This window comes from Orcinus orca, chromosome 2 (genome assembly GCF_937001465.1).
Source record: "Orcinus orca chromosome 2, mOrcOrc1.1, whole genome shotgun sequence".
Lineage (NCBI taxonomy): Eukaryota > Metazoa > Chordata > Mammalia > Artiodactyla > Delphinidae > Orcinus > Orcinus orca.
The window spans coordinates 158,888,729-158,903,753 of record NC_064560.1 but is presented as its reverse complement, the minus strand read 5'-3'; the positions used below and the strand labels follow the sequence as shown (position 1 = coordinate 158,903,753).

Here is a 15,025-nt window from a genome sequence, read left to right as displayed (position 1 = left end):
ATGAGTAGCCCCCACTCGCCGCAACTGGAGAAAGCCCGCGCACAGCAACTGAAGACCCAAGGCAGCCAAAAATAAAATAAATTTATTAAAAAAAACTTTTTTTTAAATAACCTACATTACAAAGAAGTCAAAACATATTAGGTAACAACTTCTCAGTTCATGAAATGATTAAATTTTAAAAAATAAAGTCTTGATTTCCATTTTTTTCTCCCAATGTAACACTATTAAGTGATTCATTACTCACAATTTAGAATCGATAAATGACCGAATTAAACACTGGTCTTTTTTCACTGTGATATCATCATTACAACTGGGAGATACTACCTGAAATATAAAATAAAAGCAGATTGATTACTACTTTCCCTACTCAAAGAAAGAATATATTTTTTAAAATAACAATTCTGGATCCCCTAACTTCTTGAAATGATTATATTTGACAAGAAATACGTTCATTGTCAACAGCTTCCATACCATAATAAATTTACTTACAAAAGATTGCCTTATAATTTTTCTTTAGCATATTGGCTTTCTAGATATTTAATATACACAGTCATTAGATAATAAAATGAATAATTAATGAAATATAAACCATAATGTGACCACTTTAAAAATATTAGGATTTATTCTAAGCCAAATAATAACAACTCATTTACTGTCCAAAAAACAAAATGTATGATCTATGATGAAGACATGCCATATTATTATTTTTTTTAAATGCACTTAAATCAGGATCAATTTTGAAATCTGGCTATTTGGTTAAAATAAGCACCTAAGTTCCCATTCTTACCAAGGCATGTACAATTTTTAGTATTTAAACAAGTCAGAGAAAATCTGAATGAAGAACTTTTAAATTTCTTAACTTTTAAAAATAACAAATGTCTTAACATTTGTAACTAACCAATCTCTGTTTATTCTTTATAGAATTTAATATTTAAAAAACATTAAAGACTACTAATAAATTGCTGAACTGTACCTGCTCAACATTAGCCCCTCTGTGGTAATCGAGCACCAACCACAGAACTTTAGGCAATGATGGAAATGTTCTCTGTCGGCACTGACCAATATAGCAGCAATGAATCACATGGGGCTGAGCACCTGAAATGTGGCCAGTTCAACTGAGAGACTGAATTTTTAATTCTATTTAATATTAATTAAGTTACAATTTAAACTTAAATAGCCACACATGGCTCATGACTATCATATTAAACAGTGTTATGTCCAGACAATCAAAAATTCTTGGCAGTTGTATCAGCTGTTTTAACATCAGATGGTATTAAATGTTTTTTTGTTTGTTAGGTGCTGATAATTACTAGACTAATAATATAGTTGTGTCTGCCCTCAAGGAGCTAACACTGAAATGGAAGGGTAAATACAAAAAGATATACAAAAAAAACATAACGAAGGCTAAGTACAGTGATACCAACTAGGCATAAGATAAAATATCAATAAAAACACCTAGGAGGAAGATTTAACCAGACCTGGGAAGGGAAAATGTGTGGCAGCAAAGGCTAAAGGTAAGTCTTAAAGGATGAGTAGACAGAACCCAAGGCTTAATTACCTCACCTGTGAACCATTCTAATGGCCTCCAAATTGATTCCTATCACCTCCACTCCTTTCAACAACAATCCATCCACCATACCACTGAGTCATTAACATTCCTAAATATGCAGCTCAAATAATGTCACTCTTCTGCAAAATTCTATGCAGAACTATGTCCAGATTCTTTAGATGAAATTTTAAAGACCCTTCTGCCCTCAATCCAAATTATTTCCCAGTCTTCTTTCCTATTATGCCCCTATTCACATCTAATATTTAGCCAAAATGAGTTCCCAGAGCAAATAGTTTCATGAACAAACCCCCTTCTTTCCTATTACTTATTCTGTTTCTTCTAAGAAAGTTCTCTAGTGAAGCTCTGCTAACTAACTTTAAATCCTTCAAAGCTCAGCTCAAAAGCTTCATGAAGGCTTTTTATTTTTTTTCTTTTTGGATTTCCTTCAAATAAATGCAAGGTCTCAGGACAAGAAGTCCTAATATTGAATGTATACTATTTTATATTACAGTTACTTGGATTAATCTCTGCAGTACACTAAAATCATCAAATGTAAGATTGATTCTTACATTGACTCTTACTCATCTTTTATTTTATTACCTGGGAAATGATAAACCTGTTGAGTAAATAAAAGTTTTTTTTTTTTAATCTCTTGACAAATTATGACCTGAGTATTCTGAATCCAAACCCATTTACTTGTTGGCCTATACAACTGAAAGGTTCAAAGGATTTTCAGACTTTTCCTATGTGAAGTAAATCTACTACATAGGAATTGAGTAATGTATTTACATGCACATAGAAACCTAAAAAAAAAAAAAGGCCTCAGTTCTTTAAAGGAGACTAACCTAATTTGGGAGGTATTTTGTGCCAAAATTATTATTAGAGATATAAGTGATATCAAAACTCAGAGAAGAAGGGGCATACTTATGTTAAAGTGGTTAGCGGAGAATCTGCAGGAAAGGTAGGACCTGAGCTGAGCCTTAAGACATATTTAAGAGAGGAGTAGGAAGAAGAGAAAGGGGAGATAGGTATTACCAAGTACTATTGATTCCTCTTGTGAAGTAATTCTCTTGCCCATACCTTCTCATTCCTTTCCCAAGTAAGCAAAGGTTAGTTTTCTCTACCAACCTACCCAAGATTTGCCATTTCTAAAGCTTAGGTATACCCTTCCTTTCCCTAAAACTCTTTGTCCTATTCCAGTGTCTGCACCAAAAGTTTTTTAAATTACTGTATAATATTTAACTACTACACAGTCTTTGAGATGTGTATAGTAAACTCCTTGAGGGCAACGCGTTATGTCTCATACCTCTTTCTTTTCTTAAGGAGCTTAGAGCAAAGCTGAAGTCACTGCAAATCCTTAGTAAATACTAATTGATTTAAGGGGTAAAGGACTGGAGGAGTGAAGTGTCTTACACAGGGAGCAGTTAAGAAACAGCCTAAGTAGACAGCTTACACTGAAAATGAGAAACTAAGAGCTAAGGATGACCACAGATACCCATCTAAAAATGCAGAATTGATTCACTAGGCAGAGTCAGTGCCGGTTTTGTTTTGTTTTTTTGAGAATGGGACTATCATGATTAAATCAATGTTTTAAAATTTCTCTATAAAAGTTACTTCTAGAAAATAAGTCTGAATTTAGTAAAGAAAGCATTCAGGCATCAAGTTAACAGAAGCTGGTGGTAGGTACTATACATCAGGTGAAAAAGGTGATGGGAACAGAGTAAACACAGACCACTGGACACATTTTGAAGGAAAAACTGAAAGATCTCAATAAATACTTGGTTACAGAGAATTAAAGAAAGGAAATAACGAAAGAAGACAGTAAAGAATGTGGGACCTGAGTAGGACTACTCAATTTTCCAATAAAGTCCAAACTAAATTTGTGTAACACTCTCAAAATATTTTAAATGCTTTCCTAAAATCCATGTTAAACAAATACTTTAAATGGTTAATTAACTCTGCAAAGAAACCATACTTACCAAAGCAGGATACCATTCACTCTTCTCAGATGTAGATACCACACTTACAACTTTTCCTAATAATTCATCATTGAGACGTCGCTTATCTTCATCTTCCTCTTCACTACTTTCGTCTTCTTTTTCATCTTCGTTACTAAAAGTTAGAATAACTTTATCATGATCTTAACATCAACCATTTTTGATACAGTCATTATGCCAGGGTAGTAGCCTCTTCATTCAAGTCGGAATTGAAGAAATGGATACTTCCCTAGCCCTAAAGAGGTAGTCCTGCGCTGTCCATGGTAACTCTGAGTCCACTTCACTAGATCAGTGAGGACCTGGACTTAGACTCTCATGCCAACCACTGGCTGGGACTGAAAACCTATATCACCAGGAAGCATTCACTGTGCCAAATACAGTTTAAGAGATTGCCCTTCCACTTTTTATGTATGCCAGGTTCCAGATAATATAACTCTAATTCTCCAACATGTTAGGAAAAGATCTCACCAAACACATCAGGAGGTTTATTTTAGATAACCTATCTGGATAACTAAACAATCAGACAAGGCCACAATGAGGAAAAATCTACAAAACAATTGGCCTGTACTCTTCAAAAATGTCACTGTCATGAAAAGACAAAAAAAGGCTGAGGAACTTTTCTAGATTAAAGGAGACTTAAGAACCACGTAAACTAAATGCAATGCATGATCTTGGATTGAATCCTGGAATCAGGTGATGGTATAAAGGCTATTATTGGGACAACTGGCAAAATCTGAAATATGTATTATATATTGTCAGATAATAGTATTCTATCAATGTTATCTATTCTGAATTTGATAACCATACTTCGATTATATAAGAGAATGTCCCTGTTCTTACATAAACTATTTAGGGGTAAGAAGTCATGATGCTTGCAACTTCCTCTTAAATGGTTCAGCCAGTTAAAATTATTATTAAATAAAAAATAATTATAATATATGTATATAAAGACAGGAAATGATAAAGCAAATGTGTCAAAAAGTTTTAATAATTTAGTGAATCTGGATGATGAGTATATGAAAGTTTATTGTATTATTCTTACAATTTTTAAACTTGAAATGTTTTTGAAATAAGAAGGCTAAGAAAACACATATACGCACATAACATAGCAAAATAATCCTATCAATTAAGGAATTTGGCAAAGTAATTCAAAACAAAAATAGCCTTTTTTAAAAAGGGGTTGAGATCATTATTCCTATTACTTTGTCCAAGAATTAAGAACAAAGTCTACTCAGGGTAAAATGTCTAAAACAAGGATACAAGATGCTGTGGAAAGGCCACCCAAACAAATTTCACCACCGTAGAAAAACCACTTATTTAATGTCGTGATAATTGTAATGTTACTGTACATGAAAACACTCACACAGGCAGAGAGGACCTCCTTCCTCTGTTCGTCTTCTTTGCAATTACTGGAGTTCCAAAATGCTCTGGATTTGTTAATGGAAGCTGGTCAAGAGTCTGGATAAGAAACAGACAAATTAAATCACTTTTTGCTTCTACATTAGTAGCTGTTGTTCAATTTAAAAAGTCCATCCATGTTACCCTACCTCACTCTCAGCAAAATGTCTCTCTCCTTTTAAGCATAGTGAGGTACGTCTCAATGTTCTCTCATCACCATCATCAAACACTGCAATAGGCAGAAAATATCAGAGAATTTATGCACACTTATTGCTATTTACCTGGGGCTTAAGAACCATTGTTAGTTACGCTTCAAAACCTTTTAAAATTTACACACATTTTTCATTCTATAGATACCAAACAAACACAGGTTAATGACTGCCCCAAACTGCTTAAGTGTCTCCATTCACTTTTTCAATCTCTATCACTACAGAATGACCTTCTTAAACCATGAGCAACCTAGTCAAAGCACAGATATTAAATTACCTTTAATTTTAGAAGAACGAGCAAAAACCTGGTTTAAAAAAAAGAAGTAGGGGTTTCCCTGGTGCGCAGTGGTTGGGAGTCCGCCTGCTGATGCAGGGGGCGCGGGTTCGTGCCCTGGTCCAGGAAGATCCCACATGCCGCGGAGCGGCTGGGCCCGTGAGCCATGGCTGCTGAGCCTGCGCGTCCGGAGCCTGTGCTCCGCAACGGGGGAGGCCACAGCGGTAAGAGGCCCGCATACAGAAAAAAAAAAAAAAAAAGAAGTATTATGGGTTTTTTTGCAACAGTTATCAATGGAGTATCTCTAATGTCCAGAAACTGCCTGACTGCTCGTAATGCTGTTGGTTCATTCTACTGCTTCTACTTATTTGCATGATAACCTAATACAACAGAAGTACTGGCTGCCAAATTCTAAAGTCATAAGATTCAACTTGTTTCTTTTGCTAGAGGAGGATGCAAGAAGTTTAGAAATAAAAGTTTAAACACCAGAAAGAGAATTTTTTTAATTCTAAAAAATAAGTCATAATTGCACAGAAGCTTTCTCAAGTTTTTATTTCTACTACATTTAAAAGAAATACTACTTGGAAACTATGTGTAAATATTTCAAGAAAATGGGGGCAAGGAATTTAACAATTTACCACCAATGCTCTTCATATATCTAGCTATATATATTATTTTGATAATTTTATAGGGTTTTTTTTTAACATCTTTATTGGTGTATAATTGCTTTACAATGGTGTGTTAGTTTCTGCTTTATAACAAAGTGAATCAGTTATACATATACATATGTTCCCATATCTCTTCCCTCTTGCGTCTCCCTCCCTCCCACCCTCCCTAAGGTTTAATTTTCTAGAAAGGTACTCTGATTTTACCATCTAATATTCACAAAGAAAATTTTCTCAGAAGATACCTGATGCCCAGCATTTTGAAAAAATAAAATACAAGAAGACAGAATCCTTACCTCTGATACTTAAAATGCATATACACATCAACAAATGTTTATATATATTATGGAAAAAGCACATACACAGGAAAGCATACATAAACAAAAGTGATTATTATTTTAAGATTTAATCCTAATTTTTATAATTCTACATGTTTTTCAATTTTTTAATATTTTTCCAATTTAACAGAATATATTAATGTTAAGAAAGGAAAATTCTACATTATCTTGATTTAATATCTTAAAATCTTTACCTTGTTACCTATATAATTACAATCCTGAATTTTTTTTAAAAGGGCTGCTTTATTAGCAAAAACTTTGCCTTTGAATCATAAACTTTTTTCACGGTAGAAACTTAACTATGTAAGAGTACTCAACTTCTTCAATATTTATCCACCTCAGTCAGTTCCTTCTCTTGGACTAAAGACACCTAGTTTAGATTCTCTTACATGCAGGAGACAATGCAGAGAATATTAAAAGCTCCTGGTGCACATATTTAAAGAACCATAATAATTCCGCAAAATCATCTGTGTTATACACTGTCAATGATGCAGAAATTAATGACCACCTGCAGACACAATGACAGGATAAAACACAACATCCTCCAACAATTACATCACCAATCTACACTTGAACACTGCTTTAAACATTTGTATCACAATTATGATTTATATGGTGTCATCGAGTCTGATAAACCACTGCTCTTTGAAAAATTCAAAATCATGAAATTATCATACCAAACTTAAAATAATTTTTCATGTTATTATTAATGTCCATAAGTATGCTAAAGAATAAAACTTAAAAGTTCCAATTTTCCTTAATGCCTACAATAGCAAAGACGGTGACACTGGACACGCACATATACACTACACCACATTTAAGTGGTGGAGATGTGAGAAAGGAAAATGAGACTATAAGACAAATCACTAATATCAAATTTACGCAACAAAATCTTTTCCACAAGGTTTTATTATTAATCAATGGCAGCCCCAAATCAAAATGCTCTGATGAGAAATTTCAACAATTTAACATTCTGAGTTCTTGTTTTTTTAAAATATTCACCTTGAAAATATATCAGATTTTTGAAGGAAAAAATTAATCTCACTTCAACACAATTTTACCATGGTTAGAAATAAGGTAAGGACCAAAGTCAATTGTGGTACAAATAAGCCTTTTACATTTTTTCACAGGAACCGAACCCCTTCCAACTTCAAGTGAACAAAGAGAAACAGAATTTTCTCTGTTTCTCTTAAAAAATATTTTTAAGAATTTTTTTAAATTCATAAAACTATACAAAGGTATGTATTTGAGTACTTTATACAAGTTTGTTGAGCCATATAACTTCTCAAGATTTTCTGAAAGACAAACAGAAAACCTGACAACATAGTGGACCTATTTAATCATGACATCCCTGATTATCAAAATCATCAAGAAGTTCCATCTAGGGCTTCCCTGGTGGCGCAGTGGTTAAGAATCCGCCTGCCAGTGCAGGGGACACTGAATTGAGCCCTGGGCTGGGAAGATCCCGCATGCCGCGCAGCAACTAAGCCCACGCGCCACAACTACTGAGCCTGTGCTCTAGAGCCCACAAGCCACAACTACTGAAACCCGCGCACCTAGAGCCCGTGCTCCGCAACAAGAGAAGCCACCACAATGAGAAGCCCGCACACTGCAAGGAAGACCCAACGCAGCCAAAAATAAATAAATAAATTAATTAAATAAATTTATTTAAAAAAAGTTTCCTCGGGCTTCCCTGGTGGCGCAGTGTGAGTCCGCCTGCCGATGCAGGGGACACGGGTTCGTGCCCCAGTTCGGGAAGATCCCACATGCCGCAGAGCGGCTAGGCCCGTGAGCCATGGCCGCTGAGCCTGCGCGTCCGGAGCCTGTGCTCCGCAATGGGAGAGGCCACAACAGTGAGAGGCCCGCATAACACAAGAAAAAAAAAGTTTCCTCTAGGGAATTCCCTGGCAGTCCAGTGGTTAGGACTCTGCACTCTAACTGTCAAGAGCCTAGGTTCAATCCCAGGTTAGGGAACTAAGATCTCACACGCCACGCGGTGCGGCCAAAAACAAAAAGTTTCCTCTATAACTTCCATGTTAGAAATATCATCTTAAAGAACACATAATTTGAAGGCATTGAACACTGACTCCAGCATTTTGATAAGAGTGAAATAATTAACTGGTGTGTGTATAGTATATTAAGCTTATTTTTGGTTCAAGGTGTATACTACAGCACGCCAAGAGAAAAAAAGTCAGAGTATAAGGATTTAGTAATTATAAGATATGAAATGTCTTATACTTGCCAAAAATGGCATTTGAATAGATCATTCACTGAGTGCAAGAGAGCAGATACTACAAAAGTTGTATCTCTGTTAGTATATTACATATAAATTCTAAAACCTAATTTGAGGACAATGACAAAGCTAAGACTCTCTCTATAACATTAATCGTACTAGACAAAATAATGCTAATGGAAACAAAGCCTGACCCTAAACTGTTAGAATTCAAAGAAACAAAAGTAAAAGGGATCTAATCTAACTACTAAATACAAAAGATTTACCTGTTATCATAGCACTGTTAGATGCTGGAGAATAATAAGATAATAACAACAGTAAATTAACTTTATCTATCCGAAGATATAATTGGCTATTACTTATTAAGCTTCTACTATGCCCTAATCCTCACAGCCGCCTCTACAGGGTCGGAATCACTATCTTCCTTTTATAGATAAAGAAATTGAGAATTAGAAGGTTCATCTATGAGCTACAATTTAGTTAAGGGGGGATCAAAATGAATTAACAAACAGGTAAGAAACAGAGGCATAAAATGATCACTGGGAAGAGAGTTTAAGAATTCTAACTTGATAAACAACAAGGTCCTACTGTATAGAACAGGGAACTATATTCAATATCCTGTGATAAACCATAATAGAAAAGAATATTAAAAAGAATGTATACATATGTCTAACTGAATCACTTTGCTATACAGCAGAAATTAACACAACACTGTAAATCAACTATATTTCAAAAATAAAAATTAATTTTTTTAAAACCCTCAAACTTTATCTTAATAAACAAAAAACAGACAAAAAAAAGAATTCTGACTTGGTGAAAATAAGTATTATTGTTATATCTGCTTATATCGGTAACAATTAACAAAACATTTCACGTGATACAGTAAAAACTTTAAAATTAAAAATATATGCATACCCTAGGTAAAACCAATAGTTCTGTTGCTCATAAAATCATCTGTGATAACTATAGAAGCCCCTCAGCAGCTAAGATCAAAAACTTCAGGAATCTGGAAATTTAAGAAATTAACATTCAAATGTATAATTATGTTAACAAAATATCATGAGATGTTAAGTCTTACAGAAGGCTATTTAAACAATGGGTTAAAGCCTATCACAGGACTAAATAGATTTGTTACTTAGTACTTTTTTTCTTAATGAATGATTTTCTAGTCAGGGGAATAACCATTTGGCTTTGAAAACATTTTGTGGTTGATTCTGGTTATAACAACATTTGTCATAAGCAGTTCTAATCAAATTAAAAGCCTTATAAGCCTACAGTACAGTCTACAAAAGTCAGTCCATTCACCAGGTTAATGTAACCCTCCTCTACTCCTTTAACTTAGAATTTCCATGAGATCTGATCAAACTGATGTGCAAAATAATAAGAAGGTATGAAAAAAATCCAGAAACTTAAAAAGCATTTGTCACAATATATCAATGATCGAAAATATTTTAGTGTTAAACTTGATATATGATGTATGTGTTTACGTACATTTATATATAAATTATTTAAATTAAAAGCAACTTTCTCCTTTACATTTTTCTTATTTTTCAAATACCATGTGTTATTTTTATATTCTAACAAAGCAAAAGAAGAACAGTTTTAGAATGTCTTACTGACAGTTATATTTGTCAGGAATTAAAGGCAACATTCAAGTGGAGATATGAATTCTAATCCCAATTTTGGTATCTTCTGAATGGCTGGACAGATAACAATATACTTCCATACATTACAGATTCCTTATCTTTAATGCAAGGAAAAGAACTGCCAAATGAATAAGCTACTAGGAAGCATTGTTTTATGATAGGAAGGGGAAATATTTCAAAGTCTCAAAAAACATAAAAATCCATGAACTGGTGTTATTTGTTGTTCAACACTGGAGGGCAAGGTATTATTAGATTTTTTTTAATTGAGTTATATTAGATCCATAATCTTTTTCAAAATTGATCATTCAGCTATAATATGAAAAATTAATACCTATATTATATAAGGAGTTCATAACAGTTTCTCAGATAACTTTTGATCACTGATAATTATAACTCCTATTTAATCCAAATCAGCAGTATGGTATCCCCTTTTGTTTCATTTTTAAGAGCCTGACATAATTTCAAGTTCTTTTAAAATCAAAAAACATCAAGACCATTAACAATACTTTGAATACTTTCTGATTCTACCTATATAACACTTTGCTAGGAATTAGAAATCAAGAATCCAGAAAAGAGCAATTAAGTAGTCACTCAATTAAAGAAAATTATAGAAAGTTGGTGTCCTGTGAGAGATCACACATTTTATTTTGCCATCTTTTAATAAGGATCATTCTTTATGTGGCCTACATCCTTCAATACGTAAACATTCTTTATAGCAGAGTGCTATAAAGAGAATAAGAGAATATACTTAATTCTCTTAATACTTAAGAGAATAGTGCCTCTTAATAGTTAATACTCTTAATACTTAAGAGAATAGTGCCTCTTAACATCTTAAAATTTTTTGGTCACTGTCTCTCATTACACAGATGCAAAAATTTTAAGTATTTTGGATTCTTCTCCCCTAATTGGTCTCTGTTTCTACAAATGTGGTCTGTTTTTCTAAGTGTGTACTAACTGCATTAGATTCAGCCAATGTGCTTATAAAAAAGATTCTTGGGTTGCCATCCCAGACCTACTAAATTAGAGAGATTTGGGGTCCTCAAATCCTTTTTTTTTCAAATGAGCACAAAGTGATTCTTATGTACACTAATGCTTAATATATGAACCATATGCAATTAAGATTCTAAGCTCTTTGAGAACAAGAATTATACAATTTCTTCTGTTATTGTCTATCAAAGAAAATCACCACAGAGAATGCTAAGTAGCAACTAGTTTTCATCAATACTAAAGTGCCATTCAGGTAAAGGACAGAGATTGCTATTCATAAATGAAGGATTATTCTGGGGTGCAGAAAATCCAAAATGTGAAAACCTGAAAGTATTGCTGCTGCAGAAGTGTAAGCATTACATCAGGAAAACTTCACAAGTATTGTGAATGTAACCTTGATATTGGGCACCAAACAGGATGCATGTTAGTATTCAAACATGCATCATATTATTTCCCATGACTCTGCACACATCAACTCCTGTAATTTTTACCACTGCTTTGTTTAATATAGCAAAATTGTATCCACTTAAAATCTAACAGTTAATTTTAAGCTTAGTTTTTAAATCTCTAACAACTATCAACAGTCACAATTAAGCCTCCTAAAAATATATAGTTCAGGGCTTCCCTGGTGGCGCAGTGGTTGAGAGTCCACCTGCCGATGCAGGGGACAGGGGTTCGTGCCCCGGTCTGGGAAGATCCCACATGCCGCGGAGTGGCTGGGCCTGTGAGCCATGGCAGCTGAGCCTGCGCGTCCGGAGCCTGTGCTCCGCAACGGGAGAGACCACAACAGTGAGAGGCCCGTGTACCGCAAAAAAAAAAAAAAAAAAAAATATATATATATATATATATATATGTATATATGTATAGTTCAGAATAATAGCACTATTGTGAACCAACACCAACTTGTAGGAGGTCTAAGAATAAAAATGGTTAGAAAATATTAGGTACATACAGCACATTGCTACTACTAATAGAAGCCACAGAGTAAGACACAGGAAGTACAATTTTCAACCAAAGCGTGTTCTTCACAGCTTTGAGCATCAACTACAGATGAATGATGTTTACCCAAAGCAACAAATCAACTAAACTAAAAATAAACCTAAAGGGTCATTTCTTTACCTTCTGCAAGGAAACCACAACACTATATCTTTTATACCAAGACATAAATGTAAAAACCAAATAATGCTATAGATGTTCAGTGTAAAGCCAACGATTGGATGTTATCCACAGGACTGTGTAGTCTGAAAGTAATGAGAGGAGACTTGGAAATCTTAATTATTGCTATTCTCATCAACATAATGACAGCAACAATATAGGTACTACATTTAGGTTTTCATTTACATGCACTGTGACACTTGTTGCTACTCACTACAGTAAAGTTTTTTAAAGCCAGTATAAGCTTATGCATGAAATGTTAAGAATGAATTCACATTAGCAGCATATATATCTTTCGTGAAAGGTGTTACTAAGAGAGTCCTGACTGCACTGAAAATCAAAAATTAAGCTATGATCACCTAGGCTTGAATCTACTCTGGCCCAAATTTTTTTAGTCTGTAAATTCTGTGGTAATATCTATAGCACCCTTATATAGAATAGGCAGCAATACAATAAAAGACTGCAACTATGCAATTTTAATTGTAATTCCAGAAAAAGTTTAAAAGTCTGATGACTTACAATACTAAGTTGTATTGACTTTTCTAACGGAAGAAAAATAACCATATAATTTAACTTTCTTGAAGGGAAATATCAAGATAACCTAAAAAAGAAGTACATTCTTGGATGAAATAGCCATAAGTGGCCAAGTTACTCTAAAGAGATAATTGGGTTTTTTTTTTTTTACCATCAGGGTGTCATTAAAATTTTAGCTGTCTATATCAAGTAAATTGACAGGAAAGAATACATATTTCTCTGCCAAGGTAATAATTCAATGATTTTACAAAACAGAGAGATAGATATGAAACCCAAAAATTAAATCCTCTATATTAAATTACCTAACTACCTACCTACAGTATACCAACTAGCATCTGTCAACTTGCTGATAACAGCTTCCTGAAAGGATCCATCAGATGTCCTTGTTTCAACAATGGCTCCAACCTAAAACAAAAAAATCGAAATTTCATCACCAAATTTAAACAAACAAACCAAATCACTCGTACCAACTATATGACCTGGGTTAAAAAAATATATCTATTTATGGTAATTATACCTTACATTGGCTTAGATCTTTATCATTTATAGTGTTCATACATTTACCATGCAATTCAAGTCTCAAAATGCTTAGGCTTAAGTAAGATAGCTATTATTACCCCTATTTTACGTGTTGGAAATTGTGGTTTAGGAAGAGAGAATAATTTGCAAAGAGTCCAGGATGAGAACCCAGTCTTTTAAGTCTCATTTCAGAGCTTTTTTTTACTACATGATACTGCCTTCAAGAAAATTGTGGAATGTAAGAACCAAAACACCATAGGACAGCAAAAACAGCTTCAATTTTCTTTCATGTAAATATTGAATATTGGATTCAGCATTTGTATTTAAGGGACCTTTTAGATAAAGGTTCACCTGGAGAGAGAGGGATGGACCAGTTGACCTTCTTTCAGCTTCCAGACCTTTGTATATCAGATATTAACCGAAGTGGTACTCTGACATAATGAAGATTTATAACATAAATGGCCAGAAATGGATGGAAAACATAATGTAGGTATTCATTAAATTGAACTATTAAGTCAACATAGTTTACTTGGTAAGTTAGAAAAACAGAAGATTCAGACTTATGATACTGGTATATTACACTTATCAAGCTAAACACCTGTGGCAACAATATGAAAAACAAAATGTAGTATTCAGTCCAAGAATTCAAAACAAAAGGTAGCTGAAACTCATGTCCACATATATTAAATTATCCTTCTGTAAGATGTTTAACATTCTTTAACTAAGGATACAGCCATTGTAATATTGTAATTTATACTAACTCTACAACACCTTATTTGTAATTTTGTTTTCTGATTAACATTTTTTAACATTTTAAAAGTGTATCTACAAATATAAAATCCAATAAATCACTGTATGAATTTACGATTCATCATTTCAGATTGTAAACTGTACAAAATACGTACTCTTAAAGGACCCTTTACTTGGTCATCTTGCACCAATTGTGTAGTATTATCCTGTTTCAGGAGTACCTAAAAAACATTTTTGCACAATAGTTTGCATGTTACTTTTAAAACAGTACATTTATGGTAATACTGTAACAAAAATGTCTTTATACTTTCTTAGCATCCTGGGGTTACCTCTGGTATAATACTTATTCCATTGTATTTACGTTTATTGTCTCTCTCACTAACTGTGAGCTCCTTGAGGGCTGGAGTCCTCCTCACTATATCTCTAGCAGTTAGCAAGTGTCAATACATATTACAGGCACTTAATAAATGTTTGCTGAATTGACTATAGAAGGTTTATAATCTGTAGTGATTATTGTAAAACCTTAAAATTGCCTTCATTGCTTTTTATCAACTAGTCATAAAGGTTCCGTCGCCAAGTATATTTAAAAAAAAACAGCATCAAACTTTATTGCCTACATGCAAGGTAAACAAATTAAAACCAGAAGTCTTCTGGTCCTCTATAAAGTAAACCTAAATAATAATCTGATATGCAATTCAGTCACAAATAAGTGCTCCCTTCTACTACAGATCCTCCCACATATATAAGGTAACCTGCTCTATTAAGAGAGAG

General features: G+C 33.7%; 1 protein-coding gene across 7 annotated transcripts in view; it reads right to left on the bottom strand.

The window, feature by feature from the left end:
* ARID4A (AT-rich interaction domain 4A) overlaps positions 1-15,025 on the bottom strand; it is a 58,681-nt gene that overhangs the window by 38,712 nt on the left and 4,944 nt on the right. For 3 of the 7 annotated variants that reach the window (XM_012536547.3, XM_033404686.2, XM_033404685.2), the window contains 6 exons: positions 14,410-14,475; positions 13,300-13,390; positions 5,094-5,173; positions 4,910-5,004; positions 3,529-3,661; positions 245-324 (listed from right to left, as the gene is read on the bottom strand). In XM_012536547.3, coding sequence (XP_012392001.1) covers positions 245-324; positions 3,529-3,661; positions 4,910-5,004; positions 5,094-5,173; positions 13,300-13,390; positions 14,410-14,475 — 545 coding nt within the window. Of the gene's footprint in view, positions 1-244; positions 325-973; positions 1,096-3,528; positions 3,662-4,909; positions 5,005-5,093; positions 5,174-5,430; positions 5,582-9,578; positions 9,670-13,299; positions 13,391-14,409; positions 14,476-15,025 lie in introns of those variants that run through there. The other 4 variants (XM_049704758.1, XM_033404687.2, XM_033404689.2 and 1 more) reach the window with 3 other exon arrangements.